At 41.4% G+C, this 24,025-nt stretch overlaps 2 protein-coding genes across 2 annotated transcripts; both read left to right on the top strand.

Moving 5' to 3' along the window:
• The first annotated feature begins 422 nt into the window (after positions 1-422).
• On the top strand, positions 423-17,302 carry myo7ba (myosin VIIBa). Its single transcript, XM_026304981.1, has 47 exons — positions 423-461; positions 551-652; positions 746-898; positions 1,296-1,480; positions 2,003-2,124; positions 2,215-2,357; positions 2,453-2,566; positions 2,706-2,859; positions 2,950-3,026; positions 3,107-3,226; positions 3,899-4,038; positions 4,169-4,379; positions 4,462-4,597; positions 4,673-4,842; positions 4,957-5,097; positions 5,212-5,370; positions 5,453-5,545; positions 5,733-5,827; positions 5,911-5,995; positions 6,103-6,321; positions 6,694-6,903; positions 6,990-7,202; positions 7,298-7,486; positions 7,597-7,887; positions 7,970-8,130; positions 8,213-8,339; positions 8,436-8,555; positions 8,869-9,042; positions 9,137-9,364; positions 9,459-9,626; positions 9,724-9,841; positions 10,990-11,116; positions 11,238-11,404; positions 11,501-11,682; positions 11,776-11,897; positions 11,989-12,143; positions 12,424-12,577; positions 13,110-13,265; positions 13,943-14,048; positions 14,150-14,263; positions 14,364-14,451; positions 14,538-14,644; positions 14,916-15,101; positions 15,985-16,101; positions 16,319-16,402; positions 16,493-16,612; positions 16,701-17,302. The coding sequence occupies exons 1-47, from the start codon at positions 444-446 to the stop codon at positions 16,794-16,796; spliced, it is 6,717 nt and encodes a 2,238-aa protein (XP_026160766.1). The 5' UTR covers positions 423-443; the 3' UTR covers positions 16,797-17,302.
• A 1,352-nt stretch (positions 17,303-18,654) lies between these two features.
• gpr17 (G protein-coupled receptor 17) lies at positions 18,655-23,803 on the top strand. The gene is made up of 2 exons (XM_026305140.1): positions 18,655-18,872; positions 20,856-23,803. Exon 2 carries the CDS (start codon positions 20,864-20,866, stop codon positions 21,881-21,883), a length of 1,020 nt encoding a protein of 339 aa, XP_026160925.1. The 5' UTR covers positions 18,655-18,872; positions 20,856-20,863; the 3' UTR covers positions 21,884-23,803.
• The last annotated feature ends 222 nt before the right edge of the window (positions 23,804-24,025 follow it).

Raw genomic sequence — 24,025 nt, forward strand, 5'->3', positions numbered from 1 at the left:
GCATATGTAATATTGTCTTTCAATTCTGTGAATGCACTTTTATGTATCCTATATCCTGACATGATTCTATTATTTATATTTTATCAGTATTAAGTTTCAATTGTAATTTTACGAGATTGAATCTATCGTCATTCATGCTACGGTGATGAGACTGGCTTTAAAATGTAAATGTTGGCTGTTAAAATGTTTAAAGGGTGAATCTTAAAGTTACAAAAGTTTATTTTCATTGCCTGATGAGCTATTTAACCTTTAAATATTTTCCTTTTGGCATTTATATTTTTTAAAATCTACATCATAGTGAGGCCACAACATTAAAATGTATTTGAAGTCTACTGAATTAAAACTATGTTGGTTTGCTAGGAGGTATGTGTCACTATAATGGGCTTAATCTGATTTAGGATATTGTTTCTATGGGCTTTACAGATTTAATCCACATCTTTGCTATGTTGCATTTGAGTAAGGTAAGAATTAGTATCTCTAACATTTTAAGTTCAGTTGAAGTTTAGATGGTAAATTTGAGAACTGTTAGTTATTTTTTTATTGCAACCAGGGTGACTTTGTGTGGCTGGACTCTGGTGCTGGGGTGCCAATTGGGGCGGAGGTCAAGGTAACAGACACAGGACAGCTTCAGCTGATCGATGATGAAGGAAAGGTATAAAACCCATGACAGTTTATTCCTACCAGGTGCAGGAAAATCTGCGTAAGCCTTCAATAGAGTGTCAATTTTTTCCTAACACATACACAGGAACACAAGATCACTAAAAAGAAAGAGGGTAGCATCCGGCCTATGCACCCCAGCTCTGTGAAGGGTGTGGATGACATGATAAGGCTCGGTGATCTCAATGAGGCAGGGCTTCTCAGGAACCTCCTGGTTCGACACAAAGAAGGCATCATCTATGTGAGTTTCTATTCCCTGGACTCAGCCTGAACCACCTAGTTTTATGATGTCCATAACCTGTTCTGGGAATGCTTATTTGATTGTATCATGCTGTACTGTGAATAGCTTTCTGTCTTAGACTTTGCTCTGTAGTTTATCACAGCCCTGTTTGTCTCCATAGAGACAAATACGTCTCTGTTGACTGAGAACATCCAAGTGTTTCTGTGTCACTGCATCAAAGCTTAACAGTGTGTGTTATTATGACTCTGGCCAGTTTGTTCTAAAAATTAAACATACTAATGCTGAATGGGGTGATCAGCTTGATGTTTTGCATGCACCATAACAACTTGTTTATTTTCATGCACTGACTTGTCAATTGTGCTACTGTGTGACAGCTGACATCCCTCTCTGTTTAAAGACATACACAGGCTCCATTCTGGTTGCAGTCAACCCTTATCAGCTGCTGCCCATCTACACCACTGAGCATGTGCACATGTACACAGACCGACGGCTGGGTGAATTACCTCCACACGTCTTCGCCATTGCGGACAGCTGCTTTTTCAACATGCGCCGCAACCAAAAGAACCAGTGCTGTGTCATCAGGTCTGCTTAAGTTTAATAACACAATACTGACGCTGCTTCCAGATAGTTATTTAGACTGTCAAAAAGTTATTGGTTGATTCACTAAAACTCACTGAGAGCAAGGTCATTTTGCAACTAGTACATGTGACAAGTCATAGCCCTCTGATAAAAGGCAACAATGCCACTAGGAGATAAAGGAATAGTTTTGACATTTTGGGAAATACACACACTTGTTTTCTCGCAGTGAGTTATGTGATTGATTGATCACATTCTCTTAAAAAGGAATGATATCAATCTTTACTGCAATTTTGGGAACAGCCCATGGTAGTGTTGTTAAAATGATGTACTGTACAAATGGCCTTAGACATTTTTATAAACAGAGCAGCACAGTGCTGATTTTTATCTAAACTTGTCACAGCATCGTTCACAACCAAAGAGGCAGCTGCCATGGTCTGAAACTTTGGGCCTGAACCCAGTGGTGAATCATCATTTCAGGGCAGAGGAACATTTAAGCAATAAATATGTCTCTGTCTTCCCCGCCAGTGGAGAGTCGGGAGCAGGGAAAACTGAGAGCACCAAGCTGATGTTGCAGTTCCTGGCTGCAGTGAGTGGCCAGCACTCCTGGATAGAGCAGCAGATTCTTGAAGCAAACCCCATTTTGGAGGGTATGAGCAAAACACTCAAAGTTAAAAGACAGACTTCATAGTTAGCTGAATCCTCCCTTTTACTGATCAGACTAACATTTTCCTCTCAAGCATTTGGTAATGCCAAAACCATCCGCAATGATAACTCCAGTCGTTTTGGGAAGTACATTGACGTAAACTTCACCAAGGGTGGGGCCATTGAAGGGGCCCGTATTGAGCAGTACCTGCTGGAGAAGTCCAGAGTTTGTCGTCAGGTGGGGAAATCAATCAGCTGAATATTTACAGGAGCAGTAACATAGTACAAGTCCTTTTTTTTAATGTGGCAAAGAACATGTGCTGTCATGTGCAGGCACCTGAGGAAAGAAACTACCACATCTTTTACTACATGTTGATGGGAATGCCTGCTGAGCAGAAAAAAATTCTTTCCCTTGGCACTGCTGCTGAGTTCAACTATCTGACCATGGTACAGACATAATTTGGGAAACTGTGAATTTCTAATATAATGCTGTCGTTATTGATGGATTTTCAAGATAATCGCACAAAGTGCAAATCACAGATAACCACATAGTACTTAGCTTTAAACCATGTGGCCATGTCACCAGGGTAACTGCACCAGCTGCGAAGGGCGTGACGATGTAAAGGAATATGCCCACTTCCGTTCAGCCCTGAAGATCCTCATGTTCACAGAGAATGACTCCTGGGAAATCTCCAAGCTGCTTGCCGCTATCCTCCACCTGGGCAATGTGGCCTTTGAGAGTAAGAACGTTGCATTAATACTGTAAAATTTATATAAAACATATATGTGTTTTTAGCTACTGAGCATTTATTTTTCTTGCAAAATTACAGGCACCATAGTAAATAATCTTGAGGCCTGTGACATTCTCACATCATCCCATTTCAATATGGCTAGCCAACTTTTGGAGGTATGAGTAATTTTAGTTTTTCAATACAAGCTTTTAAAATGCAAAATGATGACCCGGTGCGTCTCTGTGCGTCCCGTTAGGTGGACACCGAAGCACTGGAGAGGAATCTGACTCAGCGCTGCTTCATGACCACCAGGGAGAGCGTGACCAAATGTCTGACGTCTGCGCAGGCTGTGGATGGCAGGGACGCCTTTGTCAAAGTATTATAAGCCACACTTTTCTTAAGAAAAAATGAGATCGGGTAATACTTTAAAGATCTCCCAAGGGAGACATTTATTACATAATATGTAACACTTTAGTAAGAGGCCCTGTAAAACTGTAATAGTTGGTATTAACTATAAAAAATGGTTGGACAAAACAAAACATGGAGAAACCTTGAGATTCCTTTCTCAAATGAGGAAAACAGGCCTGATGATGGTGCCAAAGAAAAGATGGACCTGTACAGCAGCTCGACAGACTTGGTTCAATGTTTTTGACCAGTGGCATTTGGACACTCAAACAGAAGACGTTGTTAATATTCTTAGCAACATCTGTAGTTGTCTTATGTGGATATGAGGTGTCAAAATATTTAACATCAGTCTAATCTGTAGTTCTTCAGGTTTAGTGCAACAGCTTCAGCTAACAACCAGCGTTGATGAATTGAATGATATTTAGGACTGAATGATTGATCAGTTAAATTTTTGGTTTTCAGGTTATAATAAATGTCTAGGTGATATAGAATAGCAATTACAAAAAGCTATGTTATTTTGACTACAAAGTTTAGAAAAATGATGAACTTAGTATACCATATGGTCTGTGTCAAATTTCCTGACATTCATACAGCTTAGGTTGTGTTGTGCTACTGTGTAGAAATGATTCTGTTATTTCTTTAGGCTATTTATGGAAGACTTTTCATTTGGATTGTGGACAAAATCAACTTGGCCATTTACAAGGTGCCTGATGATTCCAGCGAGGTCCGACAGGCAATAGGTTTACTTGACATCTTTGGCTTTGAGAACTTCAGCAAAAACAGGTTCGTGAATGCAACACTTCCCCTGGCACCAGAGTACAATTTGCTGCTGTTTTAATTGAGATGACTAAAATGTATTTTTACTACTAAAATCATTATTTGTTCTGCTGTTGGACCTGTTGAACTGTTGCAGCTTTGAGCAGCTGTGCATCAACTTTGCCAACGAGCAGCTGCAGCAGTTCTTTGTCAAGCATGTTTTCAAGCTGGAGCAGGAGGAGTACGCCCGGGAAAACATTGTTTGGAAGCACATTGACTATAAAGACAACCAGCGCACCCTAGATGTACTTGCCAACAAACCCCTGAACATGCTGGCTCTTATTGATGAGGAAAGCAACTTCCCCAAGGTCTCTGTCCTTGAGTTCATGTAATAACATGTTGTTGTTACAAAAGAGAAGCAGATGTTAACTCTCGTCTTGTTCAATTCAGGGCACAGATACCACCATGCTACAAAAAATGGATCAGGTTCATGGGAAAGGGGACATCTATATCTCCCCCAAAAACAACTACGAGACACAGTTTGGAATCCGGCATTTTGCTGGAGTGGTGTACTATGATTCAAAAGGTAATTTGAAATCTTTTAGACTATTCTTCTGCACGTCCTCTGTGATTTTCTAACTATGTCTTGTCTTGTTTTGAGGATTCCTTGAGAAAAACCGTGACGCCCTCAGCCCTGACCTTATTCAGTTAGTGGAAACCTCGACTAACAAACTCCTCAAGCAGTTGTTTCAAAATGAACTGTCCTCCACTATGATCAAGAGTGGCACTAACCCCAGGATGATTATTACTACACCCAAGAGCAGCGTCCGGGTCAGTGCAGCCTTCGGCTTCAGCAAGAGACACAGCTCTATCATCAGCAGATTATATAAATTTTATATATTGTATATAAACACTTACACGGTGGTATTTCTTGGTTTCTGGCAGCAAGGGACTGATAATAAGAAGCGCGTGCCAACTCTGAGCGGCCAGTTCCGCCAGTCTCTGGATTCCCTGATGAAAACACTGACTGTGTGCCAGCCCTATTTCATCCGCTGCATTAAACCCAATGACTTCAAGAAGCCCATGGTGAGAAGCAAAGCTGCGTGCACTCAGCCAAAATAAAGCATGTTTACATCTGAACCAGTACTGAATAGAACTATTTGGTGTGAGTAAATCCCATTTCAAGCTTCTGTGTCTCAGCTGTTTGACAGGGAGCTGTGCATGCGGCAGCTCCGTTACTCCGGAATGATGGAGACCATAAGGATCCGGAAAGCTGGGTACCCTGTACAGTACACCTTCAATGAGTTTCTAGACCGCTACCGTGTCCTTCTCAAAACTTCAGTCTGTGATCCCAAAACAGTGAGTTGGAGCTTATAACATGACTCTTTTGATAATCACGTTTTCTTTGTGTAAATGTATGATGATTGTTTCATTCTAACAGGAAAGTAAAGAGAAATGCTGTGAAAGCATTTGTGAGGCTGTGCTTGCTGGAGAGGGCGACTGGAAGACAGGCAAAACAAAAATATTCCTGAAGGTACTTTCTATATACAGTCTGTTGTTTGTTATATATGAAAACATACAATAATTACAAGGTTGAATCAGGTTGCAGAAATTGGATTGGATAAAGTCATTCAATATTACTTCTAAGCTTTTAACTAGATGTGTTTTCATGCCAAAATAATAAAAAAAAAACAAATAAATCTGGATTTGTTTTCTCCCAGGATCTTCATGACACCATGCTTGAACTGGAGAGAATACAAGAGCTAAACAATAAAACACTTTTGATCCAGAAAGTCCTCAGAGGCTACAAATACAGGTATGGCACACAAATCTTCGAAATATGTGGTTTGATGATTTGATTTGCACCTTCATGACTGAATGATTCATGCCCTTTTAAAGGAGAGAATTCCTGAGAAAAAAGGCAGGTGCTCTTGTCATTCAGAAATACTGGAGAGGACACAAAGGCAGAAAGCTGTACAAAGTGGTGAGTCACTGTTAAATATATGTGGATTTATCAAAGTGAAATTACAGGCATGGCTTGTAAAAAAAAAACAAAAAAAACAAAAACATTTATTTCTGTTCTTAACCCAGGTCCAGCACGGCTTTGCAAGGCTGCAGGCGCAGGTCCGCTCTCGCCAACTCCACTACCAGTATAAGAAGAAAAGGGAGGCAGCCCTTCTTCTTCAGGCCCAAGCCAGAGGTTACTTGGCCAGGAAGGACTGGAAGCGCAGGAGAGACGCTGTGATCCTCCTGCAGGCACACACCAGAGGAATGCTGGCAAGGAAAGCTCTCATGAAGATGAAAAGAGATGTATGTTCAACTCGGATGCATCTTTTCTGGTTGAAAGCAAGATCTGAGTCCATCCTGGTCATATTCAGCAGCTAGAACAATGATTCCCAACCTATTCATTATCTTTTCACTTTTACCTAACAGTGGCTTATCTACTGCCTATAAAGTGGTTTCAGTGCATTCTCTGTAGCAACATGGAGGGTTCAGGCGTTAAAATTGACAGGAGTCATGTGCACTGTGAAGTCAGTCTGTTATAGCTGGAGCCTTAAAATACATTTTAAATGTCAGTATGATACCAAGTGTATCCAGACTTTTGACTGGTGCTGTAAAAGACATTTTGCTGTTGCAGTTGTGATATATGGAAAAAAACCTTCTTTGTGTTGCTTCTGTCAGATGTACCTCACCGCTAAACAGAAAGAAGAAGAACGGCGGGTCATTTTAGAGAGACAGAAACACTTGGAAGAGGTGCTGAGGCAGAAGAAAGAGATGGAGGCCAAAGCCCACTCTGAAGCCATCACAGACCAGGAGATGGTGGACAGCATCTTTGGCTTCCTGCCCACTATTATTGGAGGGCAGGAAGGGCAAGCGCCTGTGGGATTTGAGGTTGGGGAACCAAAAGCTTGGCAGAGATGCATTTTGTATTCCTTTTAAACAGAGAGACACTGCATAATGTATGTATCTATTTTCAGAATTTTGAGAGGAAAAGAATAATTACTGAGGAGATAGACATTGATGAGCTCCCCATGGAGGAAGATTTTCCCAAAGAAGACTATGATGACCTAGATGAGTACCCCTTCTCCAAATTTGCCTCCATGTACTTCCAGGGTGCGGCCACCCACACCCACATCCGCCAGAGGCTTCATCAGCCTCTGCTCTACCATGAAGATGAGGGAGATGTTCTGGTGCGTCTCTCAGACCACCTCAGTTCATCATTTTAGTTGTTTTGGGCTTTATATTTTATTAAATGCCACTGGCATTTCTGTTGTCTTTTCACCAGGCTTCACTAACAGTGTGGTGGATCATTCTGAGGTTCATGGGAGACCTTCCTGAGCCGAAGAAGCAGGCCCAGGCCCAGGCCCAGGCCCAGGCCCAGTCCCGGGGAACCCCCATGCAGGAGCGTCTCCTGCCACAGGACCTGATCTCCAGGAAGGACAGACGTCTGAGCCACATGGTGGGCTTGGATCAGGTAAGTATCTTTATAAAGCCAAGGACCTAATACAGTATTAATATTGCCTTATTTTGGAGATTAACATGAACTAATATTAATCTTAAAGATGTAAATTCTCTGTGTTTTAGAGGGTGCTAAGGAATAAAAAAGAAAGTAAGTCTTCCCCAGTCCCAGAGGAGCCAACACAAAACAGAAGGGGCACCATTTTCACAGACCTTCTGGCGAGGAACAGGAAGGCACCTAGCGGGACAGCTCAAAACTCAAAGGTGTACACGGTCCCTGAAGGAACCCCCCGAGCAAGGAAGGGCTCCATATTTACTGACATATTGTCTCGGAACAAAAAAGCACCTGCTGTTCAAGTAAATGGCATCCCAAAATCTGCTTCAAGTTTCAGGAAACCATCAATCATCATGGAGGAGGTGAAGTGCAAGCCAAAAAATATTTTGACTGACTGGCCGATTCATCTTTCTGACATAACTGATGGCAGTTTGTTGTTTCCAGTCAGATGATCTGACCGAAGTGGCCAAGCCTCCCACCCTGCAGACTGTGAAGGAGGACAGTGATGTCATGACTGAAGAAGAACCCACCCTTGACCGACCTCTGACCTCTCTAGAAAAACTTCACTTTATTGTGGGATATGCCATTGTCAGACGTGACCTCAGGTTCATGAAGCTCCATTAAAAGTCACATGCATCTAAATATCTTTTTAATTTCTCTAATAATACGGTGTCTTGTTCTGTCCAGGGATGAGATTTACTGTCAAATCTGCAAGCAGCTTCAGGATAACAACAATCGCAGCAGCTACTTCCGTGGGTGGATCCTGCTGTCCCTCTGTTTGGGCATTTTCCCTCCAAGTGAGCGCTTTATAAGGGTAAGTATGACACTCGTATCAGTCGCTTCTATCTCTTAAATGGTGTGCTGCCTCCTGTGATGTTTTGCTCATTGTTTTTATTTCTTCTCTTGGCAGTACCTGCAAAGCTTCATCCGTTTCGCTCCAGGCGGCTATGCCTCCTACTGTGCTGAAAGGCTCCGGCGCACAGTAATGAACGGCATGCGAGGGGAGCCTCCAGCCTGGCTGGAGCTGCAGGTACTGAGGCTTAATGATGGTGTTCTTGGAAAGACTCAATTCACCAAAATACATATTTTATGACTTCAGTTTTATTATTGAGTTAATGCTTTTAGTACCACAGACAACATTTTCTTTTCATCTCACATGTAATGTGGTGGCATCAAAACGTCAGTGGCCCACATTTCAAAACTGGGCAAATGAAATAAAGACATATGCACGGTTAGATAGTAAGTGAGAAAATGTTTGTTGTGTATTTTCGACACATAAGTTACACGCATATAAGTTCTCATTACCGTTTAATGAAGATGGTCATATCTATGTGTGATGACAGGCAACCAAGACAAAAAAGCCCATGATTGTGTCTGTGATGCTGATGGATGGCCGCTCCATTAACCTGCCTGTTGACTCAGCATCTACGTCCAAAGAGATCTGCCAACTCGTCTCCAACAAAGTCAAACTCAAAGACACGTTCGGCTTTTCTCTCTATGTGGCCTTGTATGAAAAGGTTTGTATTTACATCAGCCGATATGTAACAATAGGCAACCTGAATATCATTTCTGATGCACGTCCGTAACTTCACGTGCCAATCTGTCCTGAAGGTATGGGCTCTGGGCAGCGGCAGGGAGCACGTGATGGATGCCATCTCCCAGTGTGAGCAGGAAGTAAAGAGGAGAGGGGGGCAGGAGCAGCACGCTCCCTGGCGTCTCTTCTTCCGAAAGGAGATCTTCACCCCCTGGCATGACTGTAAAGAGGACAAGATCAGCACAGAGCTCATCTATAAGCAGATCATCCATGGTCTGAAGTTTGGAGAGTACCAGAGTGAAAAGGTGGCTTATATTAGTTAGATTATCTTGCAAAGTTCCTTCTGTACGCTCATAAATCTGATATACAGTATATTTTTTCCATGTTTCACTTTCATAGGAAGATGACTTGGTTCAGCTTGCTGCAAAACATTTATACATCCAGCACGGCTCAGACAGCAGTCCAGAGAATGTGAAGAAAGCTGTTCAAGAGTGCATCACCAGCTCTCTACTGGAGGCCAAGTCAGAGGCCAAATGGGTACAAATGGTCAGCACCGCTCATGCTGAGGTGAGTCTGCGGCATGACCTGAACTGGTCAGAACACAAGGGCTGAGTGACCTTGAGTAGCTCTAATGTTTCTATCTGTTCTTCTTAAAACATACCAGGAACCATGTTTGAGTTCAAGACAAAATGCAGAGTCAGTGAAGACACAGATGGTCGACTACACCAAAGAGAAGTGGCCCATGTTTTTCTCCAGGTTCTTTGAAGTTGTCAAACTGTCAGGTGGGTCTTCATTAGCATACAGCCAATCTGTTGTTACGTATTTAAGGAAGTTTTCGTTAATCAAATTGCATTAATTTGAATTTCTAAAGATATTTTATTTACATTGTTATTAAAATATATAAACCTATTGACACTGTGCAGGTATGGGAATGTTTTGTGCTTATAATTGGATCAGAATTAGGGATCTTTGGAGTAAATAACTTGGAAAGAGAAAAAATGAACAAGCATAACGTTATTAGAAATAAACCAGTTTTGTATCAGTGTGCTAACACTTGTCTACAGCCAAAACTGTATCAAATCCTCCAACAGAACTGATGCACAAATTAACTATCAAAGTCCCACATACATTTTACTGTTTTTTTTTTTTTTTTTTTTTTTTTTATCATGTCACCATATAAAATGTAAATAACACAGACCTTTTTACAGTTTCTTTAGGAATATAAGGCTAAATATTTGCAATGATTTGGAGTGAAACAAACAGACCCATTTGAGAAATTAGCTGCAGCTGCAGACTGGAGTAAGGCTGGAGCAAGGTTATTTATAGATATGCATTGTGCCTCTGGGGTTGAGAGGTTAGGAGGGAAAAAGTGGGATAGAAACATTTTTTCCATCCAACAACCAATTCAGATACATCTGAGTTTTCTAACAAAGGGCGAGCTCTGAGTCACTCAGTGGGTGTTTTTCTAAACAAATTTTGAAGTAAATTTATTGAGTTACTGAGCATAATTGCCAAACAACAAGCTAGTGAGGTAAAAGTAATTACAAGCTGCCACTTCTACTTTGTTTGGAAATAATAAGTCGACTGACAATTAAATAAATAATACTGAACAGCTTTTATAATGAATTGTTGTTTTCTTATAAGAAAAATGGTAAATGTTGCTTGTTTCTAGTTCTTCAATTTGCAGACTAGTTAATTAGTTAATTAATTAAAAGAAAACCGATTTGTAAGTCGCAGCCCTAAAGTTAACGCTACTTACTTGTGGCTGACTGTACAATTTAATGCTGAATTGTTTTCTTTCCTTCAGTGTAGCTGAACAGGCTATAATAAAAAGTGCCAGTAATAATTTGCTGCCTCACAGCAATATATCTCATAATTGCCATCAGGAGTCACGATTTATTGGGCTTGTTTCCTTTCTGGACGTATCTAGGCCCTCCACTGCCAAAGAGCAAGTTCATTGTGGCCATAAACTGGACTGGTATCACATTCCTGGATGAGAGAGAGAAGAGGTTGCTGGAGCTCTCCTTCCCTGAAGTGACAGGAGTTAATACTATAAGGTAGAGACGGTTTCCAGTGAAGGAAATAAATCATATAAATCATTAGTGATTACAGTGTAGTGGCATCAACTTCCACATACGTGAACTGTGTGTTTTGGACTCTGCTGTGCTGCTTCCTCAGGGAGGTTAAAGCGTCACGCCAAGCCGTGAGCCTGCTGACACTAAAAGGAGACTTCACTCTGAGCGGGCCCATGGCTGAGGACATGGCTGAACTGGTTACCATGTTCCTCAGTGGACTGACTGAGCGATCTCAATATGCCGTGGCCCTGAAGGAAGTCAGCAGACAAGGTCAAAGGAACATACTGATGACATACTTTCGCACATTTTCACCCCTCGGTGATTCTGTTTGCTAACTGCTGTCTGATTTCTCACACTTCTTTACAGATGACCCCACATTCCTTAGCTTCAAGAAAGGAGAGCTCATTATAATTATCAAAGATGATGAGTTTTCGCAGCAACGTGGCTGGATAAAGGGGCAGACTGAGAGCAGGAGACACACAGGAGCCGTCCCCACTGAAGCCATCTTAGTCCTTCCAACACTCAGCAAACCCAGCAATGAGGTCATGGTATGGAGAGCTGACTGACATGTTTTTCTCAGATGAATTATTGTGATCTGATTCTGGTGAGTATTAAATGTGGTGAATGCTTCTTTGTTTCAGAGCCTCCTCAACTTGTCTCCAAACCAGAGGCAGAGCATCATACAGGCAAATCAGAAAGAAACGGGCACAGTGGAGAGACTGGCTCCTGCCACGCTGAAAGAATTCTCCCTTGAGTACTTCAGGTATTTGGAAATGCCCTTTATTTTTTCCAAAATATCAGAAGGGAAATGCTGACTTAAAAGAGGATTTGTCTTTCATTCCATGATCTTACAGGCAGCCCACTAAGGATGTGAACCGTCAGGTGATTTCCAGGAATGCTGCTCCTGAGAGGTTGTGGGTGAACTCCAGAGAGCCGATCAGACAGCCCCTCCTCAAGAAACTGGTGGGCAACTCAGAGCTCAGCCACAAAGCCTGTCTAGCCTTCACTGATATCCTCTACAAACCAGCTATATTAAACACTACTATTTCTTCACCATGTTGTTTTTTTTTTTTTTTACCAGTTCAACTTTTGGCATAAGAGTTGGTATCAATCCAGCTGTATGCAGCAAACTAGAAAACATCAGTCTCTGAGACACAATCTACCTGTGCACATAACTGCATAACATAACATAACATAACATAACATAACATGGAGGCATAACAGCAGCCCAAGCTTTTCCCCAAAGTTTATGAAACCAGGATGGTTTAATATCCTTGACTGTTGTGTACCCATCCTGAAGTACATGGGAGATTACCCTACCAAGCAGATGCAGAGTCCTCTGGAGCTCACTGACCAGATCTTTGGTCCTGCCACTCAACATGAGCCACTCAGGGATGAAATCTACTGCCAGATCATGAAGCAGATGACCAGCAATAATAACCGGTACACTTAAGTTATTTCTTACGCCATCAGCATCTCAGCTTTTTATACTGAAAATTATTTATGGACTTTAGGACATTAGAGACGTATAAAATTTGTGATGAGTATTTTTGGCTCGATCTGATCCAACACCGTTTTTTCTTCTATATCATTGCAAACTGAATGTGTTTATGTTTTTGGTCAAACAAATCTAGAACCATAACTATGATCTTTGTAGATTAAATGCTTAGTAGATTAGTCAAGAAAATATTAGCCATTTAAATTGATGATAAAAATGATTGTTACAGCCCTTGACTGGTAAATTGAAGTACCTAGAACTATTATCTAGATGTGGGCTATTCTTTACTTAGTGTTATATTAGGAAGTACAAACCAAAATATTTCCAGAAGTGAAACTGAAATGTAGCCACCCTCCCATGTTTCGGTGCTTGGGAGTAGATTTACATACAATCCAAGATTCAATCATATTTTTCATACTGTTTTTTTTTTTTTTGTTTTTTTTTGTTTTTTTTAATCTTGCCTTGTTTGTCACCCAGGTTCAGCATTGAGCAGGGCTGGCAGCTGCTGTGGCTCTGCTGTGGCCTGTTTCCTCCAAGTCAGCCTCTTCTGAAACACACTCAGCGCTTTCTGGAGTCCCGACGCAGAGAGCCGCTGGCCTCAGACTGTCTGCAGCGACTGCAGAGCTCTTTGAGGTTAGACCATCAGCCTGCGTTATACGTCACCAATACAGCCACACTTTTCCCCTTGTTTCATAAAGAAGTGCACATGAGATGAAGAGGGTGCAATGGAAGTTTCAGATTTGACGCGATGGAGGTTTCTGATTCTCCCTGCTCGCCCAGCTCGAGGGTCCGTTTCGACCGACAGAACAATTTATAGAGCAGCTAGTGTTGGTCGTAAAAGTAAAAGGCAGTTGCAACACTCCAACCCAGGTTTGCAGATGCCATGAAGCAACATGACATCTTGACTGGTTGTGTTTTCAGTTTCTCAGATAAAGGCTTTTTAAAAGGGGAGCTAGTACCACTGAGGACTTCTATATATGGACTTTGTCTGTTTCTATTTGAAGTTGCACTGTTCAAAGCTGATAGCTGAACTTTTTATATGACTGTGTTGCATCACAGTGAGTTGACCACACTCAGCATTTGCATGGGCTCCACTATAAAAAACAAAAGTGATCTACATTCAGTATAATTGGCACAATGACAACTAAGAGGCTTATTTTTGATCAGCGGGTACCTTGTGTGTTATTCTGGTTTGACATTTTCATGTGCTCTTTTTTTTTTTATTTTAACCAAATCTAGTCTTATGTCTACATGATAAACTAAAAAAAAATGTGACTAAGCATTTGCTTTATGAAATAATCTTTGTGTAGGATGGAGCCCAGAAAGCTCCCACCGCACAAGGTGGAGGTGGATGCCATCCAACAAAACAGCACCCAGATTTACCACAAAATCCACTTCCCCAATGACACAGACGAGGTATGAACATGGAACCCTTATATGTGTAAAGTTATTAAAAAAAAAAGTCAGATCACATATTCTTTTAACTGTACCAGTGATCCAGTGACTCCCCTTGTCAGGTATTTGAGGTGGCGACCAGCACCAGGATCAGGGATCTCATCCTGAATGTTACCAACAAGCTTAACCTGGCCTCAGCAGATGGCCTCAGCATATTTGTCAAAACCGATGACAAGGTTCATTTGGCATTTTTCAATCTCAAAAATCATATTTTGAGCTGCACTCTTTCCATCCCACTGGTCTTAAAAAAAAAATGGTTACTCTTCTTTCTTTCAGGTCCTCAGTTTGAATGACACTGACTACTTCTTTGATAGTCTGAGAAAAATCACTGAGTGGTCCAAGAAAGACAAGAGGATCAGAGATGGTAATGAAACACCGTATGATTAAAGAGACAGTAGGGTTTGTTGATGGTTCTCGAAATTTACCTGTAAAAACCTCTCTGCTCTGCAGGCGGGCCCGTCAACATACCCTACATTGTGTTCTTCATGAGGAAGTTATGGTTCAATGTGATTCCGGGCAGAGACACAGAAGCTGACCTTATCTTCCATTTTCCTCAGGTACATTTAAATGGTGCAGCTAAGCCACCGTCATATTTTCCAGGTTTATTTGTCTTTCCACGCGTTTAAGCCAGAAACATAATCCTCTGCGATGTATAAATCAGACATCAGCACAATCCATTATGTCCTATAGGACTGTTTGTCTACTAATGACCAATTTAGTAATTTGAAAACTTAGTGATAAAACCTTAAAAATTAAATGGGGGTTCACAGATGACAGACAGACTTCTCACGAATGACAGACTTCATACAGTATTGTTGGATCTTCCAGGAGCTGCCTAAGTACCTGAGAGGCTATCATGTTTGCACCAAAGAGGAAATGGTCAACATTGCAACACTGCTCTTCAGGATAAAGACCAGCAATGACAAGAACCAGTTTGTCATGATTCCCAAGATGCTGAAGGACCTGGTACCTGCTGACCAACTGAAGGTCATGTCTGAAAATGAGTGGAAGAAGGTATGAGGGTCTTTGTTTTTGAGTTTTATCTCAATGCTGGTATAACTTTGTATTTGTCAGTAAAACCAACACCGCAACAGTCCACCTTTAAATTCTCACTTCCCTACCCTATCTGCTGCTCTCAGCCCCAAGCCCATTTGTTCAGACAGAATAAATCTTTAGAAAGACAGGTGTCACTACAATTCAACCAAAGAATTTGTTGAATAGTTGACCAGCATCTTTACAGTGTCACCACTGAGAGCGTTTGAGAGCATTTCTGTAACTTTATGAAAATACGGTTACAGATGTGGGAAAGGACACAGGATAGATATTTTCCTCTCACACTCATTTTTTTTTTTTTTTAATTCACTTTTCACATGGTCATAAATGCGGCACCATGATACATTTGTGGACTTTCCTAAAATTTGCATCCTTATTCCTATTTGCATCTTGCCCGTGTTTATGGTAGCAGGGTTTTCACCACATGTACGAGTACGGCCATCGAGAACAGCTGTAAACACTGTTGACTTAGGTCAACACTGCAACACTGATCTTCATTCATACTGTTTATGAGTCTGCAGCCATGTTATCATATCACACAATAATATGGAGCAGCAGTGCTATCATAAAAGAGGAACACAAACCAGGCTTCAGCTACACAGACAAAACTACCAACAATAACACAAATACAGAGTCTTTCCAGACTTGTCCTTTAAATTGCTCAAATAAACAATATTGCCATTATTGTTACTTCCTGTCATCTCTATCCGAGCTTGCCAACAATATTGCCTGAAGACTCTGGGGGTGCTAGGACATCATTAACCTCATTAAACACTTTTGCAGAAGTAGAATGTTGAGAAAGTGTTATATTATTCTGTGATGCATTATTTTTTTTAATGTTCAGGCTATTGTTGGCTCCTATAACAAACAAGCTGGCATGACTGCTGAAGAAGCCAAGATAGCATTTCTGAAGGTGGTTTTCCGCTGGCCAACGTTCGGTTGTGCATTCTTTGAAGTGAAGGTAAGAGCTGCAGCACAAATGTTGCTTTATCTTTTTATCTGTAGTCCATTTGGTTAAGTGGGCGGTTCACTCATCTGATGTTTTAAGCACTTTCTCAGTCCCTCACAACATTTGTCACCATGATACATTGAGTGCACGTCTGCAGAGTAAATACTCCTGATTAGATGGGAGAACGATTTTCTCATTTGCCTTTTTGCATTTCTCACTGTCTTTTCAGCAAACATCTGAACCAAATTTCCCAGATATTGTGCGAATTACCATCGGCAAGCAAGGCCTCACAATCATCCACCCAAGAACCAAGGTTAAAAAGTCAAAAATTGTCAGTAACAGTATTCCCTTCAACACCCTGTTCTTATTTCTCAACATTCTCTTTTTTTTTTTCCTTGTAAAGGATGTTTTGGCAAATCACCCATTCAACCGCATTGCTAACTGGTGCAGTGGAAGCACCTACTTTCACATGACAATTGGCAATTTAGTCAAGGGCAGCAAATTCCTGTGTGAAACTTCACTGGTAAGATGTATCATTTGTGGTAAACTCTGTAAGGTAATGTATATCATTTTCATTTCCTGTTCTTTACATTTGCATCTTCTTTTTAAAGGGTTACAAGATGGATGACCTTATAACCTCCTATGTCAACATGTACCTCAGAGAGAGGAGGGCAGTGCAAAACAGGAGACAGCGCTTTAACATATGAGCTGTGTAGTCAGTAGCATTAGTGTGATGCAGCTCTGTAAAATGGAACAGTCCACACACACACACACACACACACACCCATAGAGAGAAATCAAATTATTGCTGACAAATATGTGTTTCATGATCTACAAAGAAAAACAAAATATATGAAAGTTCACACATGCAGTGTTCTGTGTGTTGATCTTCTAGCCTTTATCGCCTGTGCGGGTGTGTGTTGTGTTACTTTTGTCAAGTTTTCTTCCATAGCATATTTCATTCGTATCTTGTGAACGCACTTACATGATTATTTTTAGACCTAATTTGCACAGGAAATGTTGTTTTGCATATTTATTCAGTTTGTTGGTGTGTATTTGTGGATAAGAAAATGTATATGTATAATGTAACACCATCATTTATTTCCATATCGTCATATATAGCAAATTCTGTTTCTATAAAGACAAATTTCTCACTACTATAGAAGCTAATTCTTCACCATATTGATCTGCCCTCTTTAAAACATTAGAGGTACCCTGCAAATTATTCTTGTAAACAAACATTATGTTTACATTGAGCATTTCTCATGGAAAATCAATTGAATATCCCTGGAATATAATAAAAGGGTTGAATGCATTTCCTTCTTCACAGGAGACTTGAATTTCTTTTTTACACTAGCTGGAATAGCGTGAAACCAGCAGCAAGTGAAACAGCATGTTTATGTATAGTGCATACATTTGCATCTTTGTGCATGTGCATGTTAGAAGTGAATGCTTGGACTCAACAGTCAAAATATTGCTGTGCAGAGCTAATAGGGGTTAACGTCTCCATGATACTTTTAAATAAGCCTATCTATAGAAAATATGTTAAGCAGTTGCAGTGAGTGATTTTACTCTTACATAAGAAAGCATTCAGTGAAATGTATTACTGATGTCAAAAAAACGTGTGTATATATATATATACTTTCTATCAAGCACCCAGCAGAAACATTTTCTGTTTCGATCAAACCTTCACAGACATAAGATGATAAATCTATGATCCTAAGTGCTTACACAAGGCCATGCTTTGCTATGGGGTACGAGACGCACAACAGACAGAATGGAGAAGCTGCACTATAGTGGAGGCTGCCCCAATTAGCACTTGGCGATAGTTTAACAGGGTAGTGATGTGTAAGCTTCTTCACAGTGCTCTACAGATAGTGGCTTCATTCAAGTCTAGAGAATACCCTTTGCATATTGACGATACAGAAAAGAGGGCCAATGTGTGTGACACACAGCTGTGATCTTCTTGCGTGAATGAAATATTATCCCTCCTCAGCCAGTGGGTCTTCTCTCCACATCTGTCCGATAGCTATGTGACTGATTATTTTGAGCATTCTAATTCAGGATGGTCCCCAGGAGGCATGAGACCAAAAGGGGCCTCTGTTTCCTCCAAGTGTCCCCCTCCTCCCCTCTCTTGTTTTTCATGTGCTCTCCTATAGGGCATGAGGCCCGCTTTAGAACCTAACAGACCATCTACAAAAGATCATCTCTGAGACTTTAGTCATAAACTTCTCAATTAACAACACAGCCCATCTTCTGTCTATCAGTGGGAGGGTGGGACTTCATGGTTAAGGCACCCAGTGCACCCACTAGGCTTGGTTTCCATGGAGTAACACCCGAAGACTCATTGCGACTGAGGCATGCCATTCTTCTCCCTGCTGCTAAAATGTGCTGCTTATTCTGACTCAGGCTATTGTGGAGCGCACAAGTGGCTCTCTGACGAGAAGGGGATGGAGAAAGAAAGGATGGGGTCAAGGTTCAAGCGAAAGGCTCCCATCGGGACTCCCTTTCTGTTATCAAATTTGTTGAGGCACAAAAAGAGCTACAGTCTCACTCCCAAGAACATCTTGAGGGAGAGAAAGGGGGTTATAGGACAGCATTCTTTATGTCACGGCTTCAGTTCCTCCACGATTCAGTAGATCAACTCCGAGTCTTCACTTTGCTCCACATTCAGCTGCTGTACGCTCCTTCACCCCTGAACTGATTGTTGTCCGCTGTGAATTGCTCCGCAAGCAGCCAACCATTCCTTCTACTAGGACACTCCGAAGTTACCTAGAGCCTGGGTAAGTCTTTTAATTTGTCCTCAGAAGTTTATTTTTTTTAAATTGTGGTTCTACAGGAGTGATTCTTCTGTAGTTTTTATTGTATACCCTGTATCACACTATACACTAACCATATACTGTGTTCTTGGTAATATTGGTAAGTACTTTTATTGTAATGTGTCACTTCAAAACAGCATTTTTCCATTTTTTAAAGCAGTGATGCAGTGATGATAATACATTATCTGCTCCTTAATTTTGAAAGGACAAATATCAAGTGGATCTGCATTTAATTCAGTGACTAAAATTTTTGCTCTGGGGAGATTTAACAACAGAAGACTGTACACATTTCAGCCTTCCCAGTGTCACAGTTTTGGTGTAATAATCCCTAAGGACCCATGTCAGGATGCTCAGTCTCCTCTTTGGCAATAGTCTTCCCATGTGAACACCTTCACAGATCTGCTTCCCCAGATCTCGGTGAGGAAGAAATATTCTGGGGTTGTCTGTCTTTTGGTTTATCCCTCTGGTATTTTGTACGTGTGGATGCTTTTTTCTTTAGCTTTGCTGTTCCTGAGTTGTTATCCCTGCTGGGAATGCAACTCTTTTCTTTTGGAGGGACTTGTGCTCCTGAATGTGCACGGTCTGATCCTTGGCTGAGAAATGCCCTTCGTTGTGGGTCTCATAGGACTCACAGCACAAACACACTTAGTGAAAAGAGCAATGCTGCTGCTGCATGTGGCTGGTTCTTAATGGGCCAAAAGTCTGGACTGTGAGTCACTGAAGCAGAGATTTAGCCTGGCTAGATAAAAAGAAGTAATCCCTTGTAAACTTGTAGTTCTTCTGCGTTATATAATCATATTTTCCCCTTTGATGAACTATCTGCACTGTATTATTGGGAACCTCCCTTCAGCTATAGAAATATCTGTGGGATGACGACTTCATTCCAGTTAGAGGTTTGGATATTGTTCTTAGATTCATCACAAATACCAAAGTGAAAGTTTGAAAGAAACCTTTATAGTGCCTAGTAAGATTAATGAATTTCAGGCTTTGCGGTCCACACCCCACTGATGTTTGTGTAGGTGTAAGGGCTGAAGGAGAAAAGGAGGAGATAAAAACAATAAAAGAGGAGTGGACGGTTCTCTTGACAGAGTTTCCGGAGGGACAGAGGAAAGGTCTGAACTGTCACAGAGAACATTAGGCTGTCAAATATAATCAGAAAATGTAAAGATTTGTATATTATTATTATTATTATAATACCACCTATAAAACCAGGTATAAAACTGTTTTGTATGGATAAAAATGACGTCTTAATTTGCTGGGTTTAGAGGTGCTGGTAGGTGGATCTGTTACTTGGCTAAGCTAAGACACAAGGGTAGCAACAAATTTTTACATGTAAATATCAGCAAGAAAGAAAATACATATTTTTCCTGTAAAATGACTAAAACACTGCTGTACTATGCGTACACATCGTTCATTTACATATGCAGTAGCTAAACAGCGTTTCTTCCACAGTATTGTGTTGCTCGGTAATTTCCATGTCAACCTTCAATTGCAAAGGTCTGTTAGTATGGATTAACTAATTCTAGCTGGCAATTCAATCTGCAAGGTCAGATGTGCAGTATAAAGAAGAGTGAAGATAATGACTTGGACTTCCTGGACTTAAGAGCGTGCAGAGGAAGTGTAATTCTTGTAGTGGTCACAATCCGCTCTGAGGGCATGTGCACATTAGCCAGGAACACTAACATCTATTGTTACCTTGTGAGACTGGCACAGTGACAAACTCTCCATGCCTGTTGTCAGTGTGTGTGTGTGTGTGTGTGTGTGACTGGACAGGGGTTTGCTCCCTGTCACTAGGGCAGCTTGCTGTCTGAATGCTAACAATGATCTATTTATGCAATTGAAAGCACTTTTTTTTTTTTTTTAGTAATGACTCAACATTAATTCAGCTCTGATCTGTAACAACTATTTTAATTTGCACTTGCATTTGTTTTGTTTCTGTCTCCTCAGACACCAAAATGGAGTCTGCTACCACAGTGTTGCCCTCCCTGATGTCCAATCAGACATCAGAGAGCTGTGCAGCAGCAGAGACGACAGCTGAGAACATGCTGTTTGGATGCTTCTACATCTTGGTTTTCTTTCTAGCGCTGAATGGTAACAGCCTAGCCCTCTGGATTTTCTCTCACCAGCGTGGCGCTTCCTCTCCAGCTAATGTCTTCTTGATCCACCTGGCTGTGGCAGACTTATCGTATGTGATCATCCTCCCACTGAGGGCCACTTACCACCTCACTGGTGGCCACTGGCCGTTTGGGGAGGTGCCCTGCAGAGTGGCAGGCTTTCTGTTTTATGTCAACATGTATGCCAGCCTGTACTTCCTGGCCTGTGTGGCGGGGGACCGCTACCTGGCTGTGGTTCACGCTGTGAGGTCATTGAAGTTTCGTCGTGCTCGCTATGCCCATATCATCAGCTTTTCTCTCTGGGCCCTGGTTACTGTCTCCATGGCACCACTGTTAGTCACCCACCAGACTGCAGAGGTGGATGGTATGACAGTGTGTCTGCAGCTGTACAGAGAGAAAGCGTCACGCAATGCACTGATCTCACTAGCTGTGGCCTTTACCCCGCCTTTCCTGGCCACTCTGTCCTGTTACCTGCTCATCATTTACAGCCTGCATCGGGGCTCCAGATTAGAGCCGGCCCTCAAGCTGAGGGCCCTGCGCACCATTGGCCTGGTCATGCTTATCTACGTGGTCTGTTTCCTGCCTTATCATGTGAGTAGGGCCACCTTCATCCTGGGCTACAGCCACCCTGATGTCTCCTGCCAGGCACGCAGAGGTCTAAGCTTAGCCAACCGCCTCACCTCCTCCCTCACGTGCCTCAACGGGGCCATGGACCCGCTGGTCTACCTGTTTGGGGCTGAGAAGTTCCGCGGCACTCTAACACGACTGTTTTGCAAAGATAAGGCTGGAGTGTCCGGAGCCACCAGTGGGGAGTTAAAAGGAACACATGAGAGTTCTGTCAGTGCCAAGTCTGAGTTCTGATGAGGAGGAGCTCGACCCCTAACTGGAGTGCTGTGTACACTAAACCCTTTTCCAATGCAACCAAAATTGTTCCAACTTTTGACTGACTGTGTTTCCTCAGATGGGGCTTGAGCTCAATCCACAGTGTGGTTTATGTGCCACAGTAATCCCCTGAGCTTGAAGTTAAGGCCACTTCAAACATCCACTCTAAGTCCAATTCACCAAACTACCACAGAATTTAGCTGAAACCACCAGTGTGAACGCAGGCTGATGTAAAATCTCCACACAACATAGTTTGACTTCAGAAAGCAATGAACTGTAGTTCTTTAAATCGGCATATTTCACACAGCCTCCTGTGTGTGCTTCCAGAAAAATTCATTCTTGCCAACAAATTTTCTTTGTTGTTGCTATTTTTTATGCTTCCACTGTCATCACAGTTGGAGTGTCACTTTGCTCATATTGTGGATTATCCCCATGAGAAAAGTCCACACTTCTGGAAAATGTGCATAAAGGGTGTTGAAAGTCAGCTATAGAGCTTGCAGCCAATACAGTGGGATAGCTCTTTGTACATCAAAGTGTGTGAGTGTGTAAGGCAGACCGTTGGAACCGGTCCTAAATGTCATTGTACTGTTTGGAGTCTGCTGGCCACCTGCTACTGCGGTCCTCGTCCACCAAAAGGACATCCGCATTTAAAAAGAGTGACTTTTTATATACGATGTGAGACAGAAAATTGCACAAAATGTGAACTGAAATGAAATATTAGTATTACTGCCTCAGCCACTAGCAGCATGTTTTAAGAGTGTCCCTCCCACCCACCATATACATGCTGGAACAGGCTCTATGTGGCAGCCTCTGACCTTGACAGGGAATAACTTGCTCAGTCTACCGCATGGTTACAAAAAAATGTTAATGTATAAAAAAAAATTAAAAAAAACAAAACAAAAGAATGATGAACTATGTACATAGACAATGTATCTGTAATTATCTGTACTTCCTGTTACCGTTTTGTATCCTATGCCAAATGTGGTAAATAGTCAGTTAACTTTTATTGCTTTTATCTATGGTGTATTTTGTTGTGCCATCACCATTGCCATTCAGTCAAATATTTGAGTCTGCTGTGAAGTAGCTCAATGACTATTGGATGGATGTCCATGAAATCACAGGTATCTATGATCCCAGAAGATGAACTGTAATAACTTTCACAGTAGAATCACCATTGGGTTTTTAATTTGTCCAGTGCTTTTTTTTATGACTGCATGCTTTGCGAATTAGCAAATGGTATCATGCTAAGTGCCCTAAACTAATATGAATATGATCTCTGCATCACAGCAGCCGCTAATAGGACCGGAGTCTCTTGCTTTTAATAAACACCATATACATACATATTTTCCCCTTTGACTTTGGTTTTAAATTGCTGATAGACATCAGTGCTGTGTTTATTTTGCTTGTGTTTGATAAATCTTCATTGTACATTGTATATTCTTTATTATCCAGCTTCCAATGCTATGCATTTATTCTTTTGCACTACTGAATGGCAGACTATTAACCCTATTATACTGTTGGGCTGCACAGAAAGACATGATTCACACACATTAGTAAGATGTGAGTTACACATGTGACTTCAGCTTGTAAATATTATTACAAAATTCTGTGCAGTGAAAATGTTGCATCTGAGAAAAACTCTCAGAAAACTATAGGGATACTCAATCAGCTTACCCGACAAGATGATGATTTCATTTTCTATTACTTTTTTTGTAAAAATAAACTCTAAGCTTTTCAGTGTTGTCACATAAAAAGTATGTTAACTGTCATGTCTTGAAAGCAAGAGGATGATTTGACTCATGATTGCTGGTGCATGTGATCATGTGTCTTTACTGTCACTGCATGTCTGAGACTTTGACAAGCTCTCTGTGAAAGTGACAAACCTATTGCAAGTGCAGGGACAGAAACTTCTGAGGCTGCAGTGACTTGTCACTGTATAGTTCTCCTTTCTGTGTCATGTGACCCATGTGGTTTGCGAGCAGCTTTTTTTTTTTTTTTTTTTTTCCTGCTCATTATTTCTGCAAGACTTCCTGTCCATCACATGAACATGGCAAGCCATTCTAAACTTGTATTCCTGAATGTATGTACTGTATAAAACTGTCAGCTCTCCTGATTCATAGT

This window comes from Mastacembelus armatus, chromosome 4 (assembly GCF_900324485.2).
Source record: "Mastacembelus armatus chromosome 4, fMasArm1.2, whole genome shotgun sequence".
Taxonomy (NCBI): domain Eukaryota; kingdom Metazoa; phylum Chordata; class Actinopteri; order Synbranchiformes; family Mastacembelidae; genus Mastacembelus; species Mastacembelus armatus.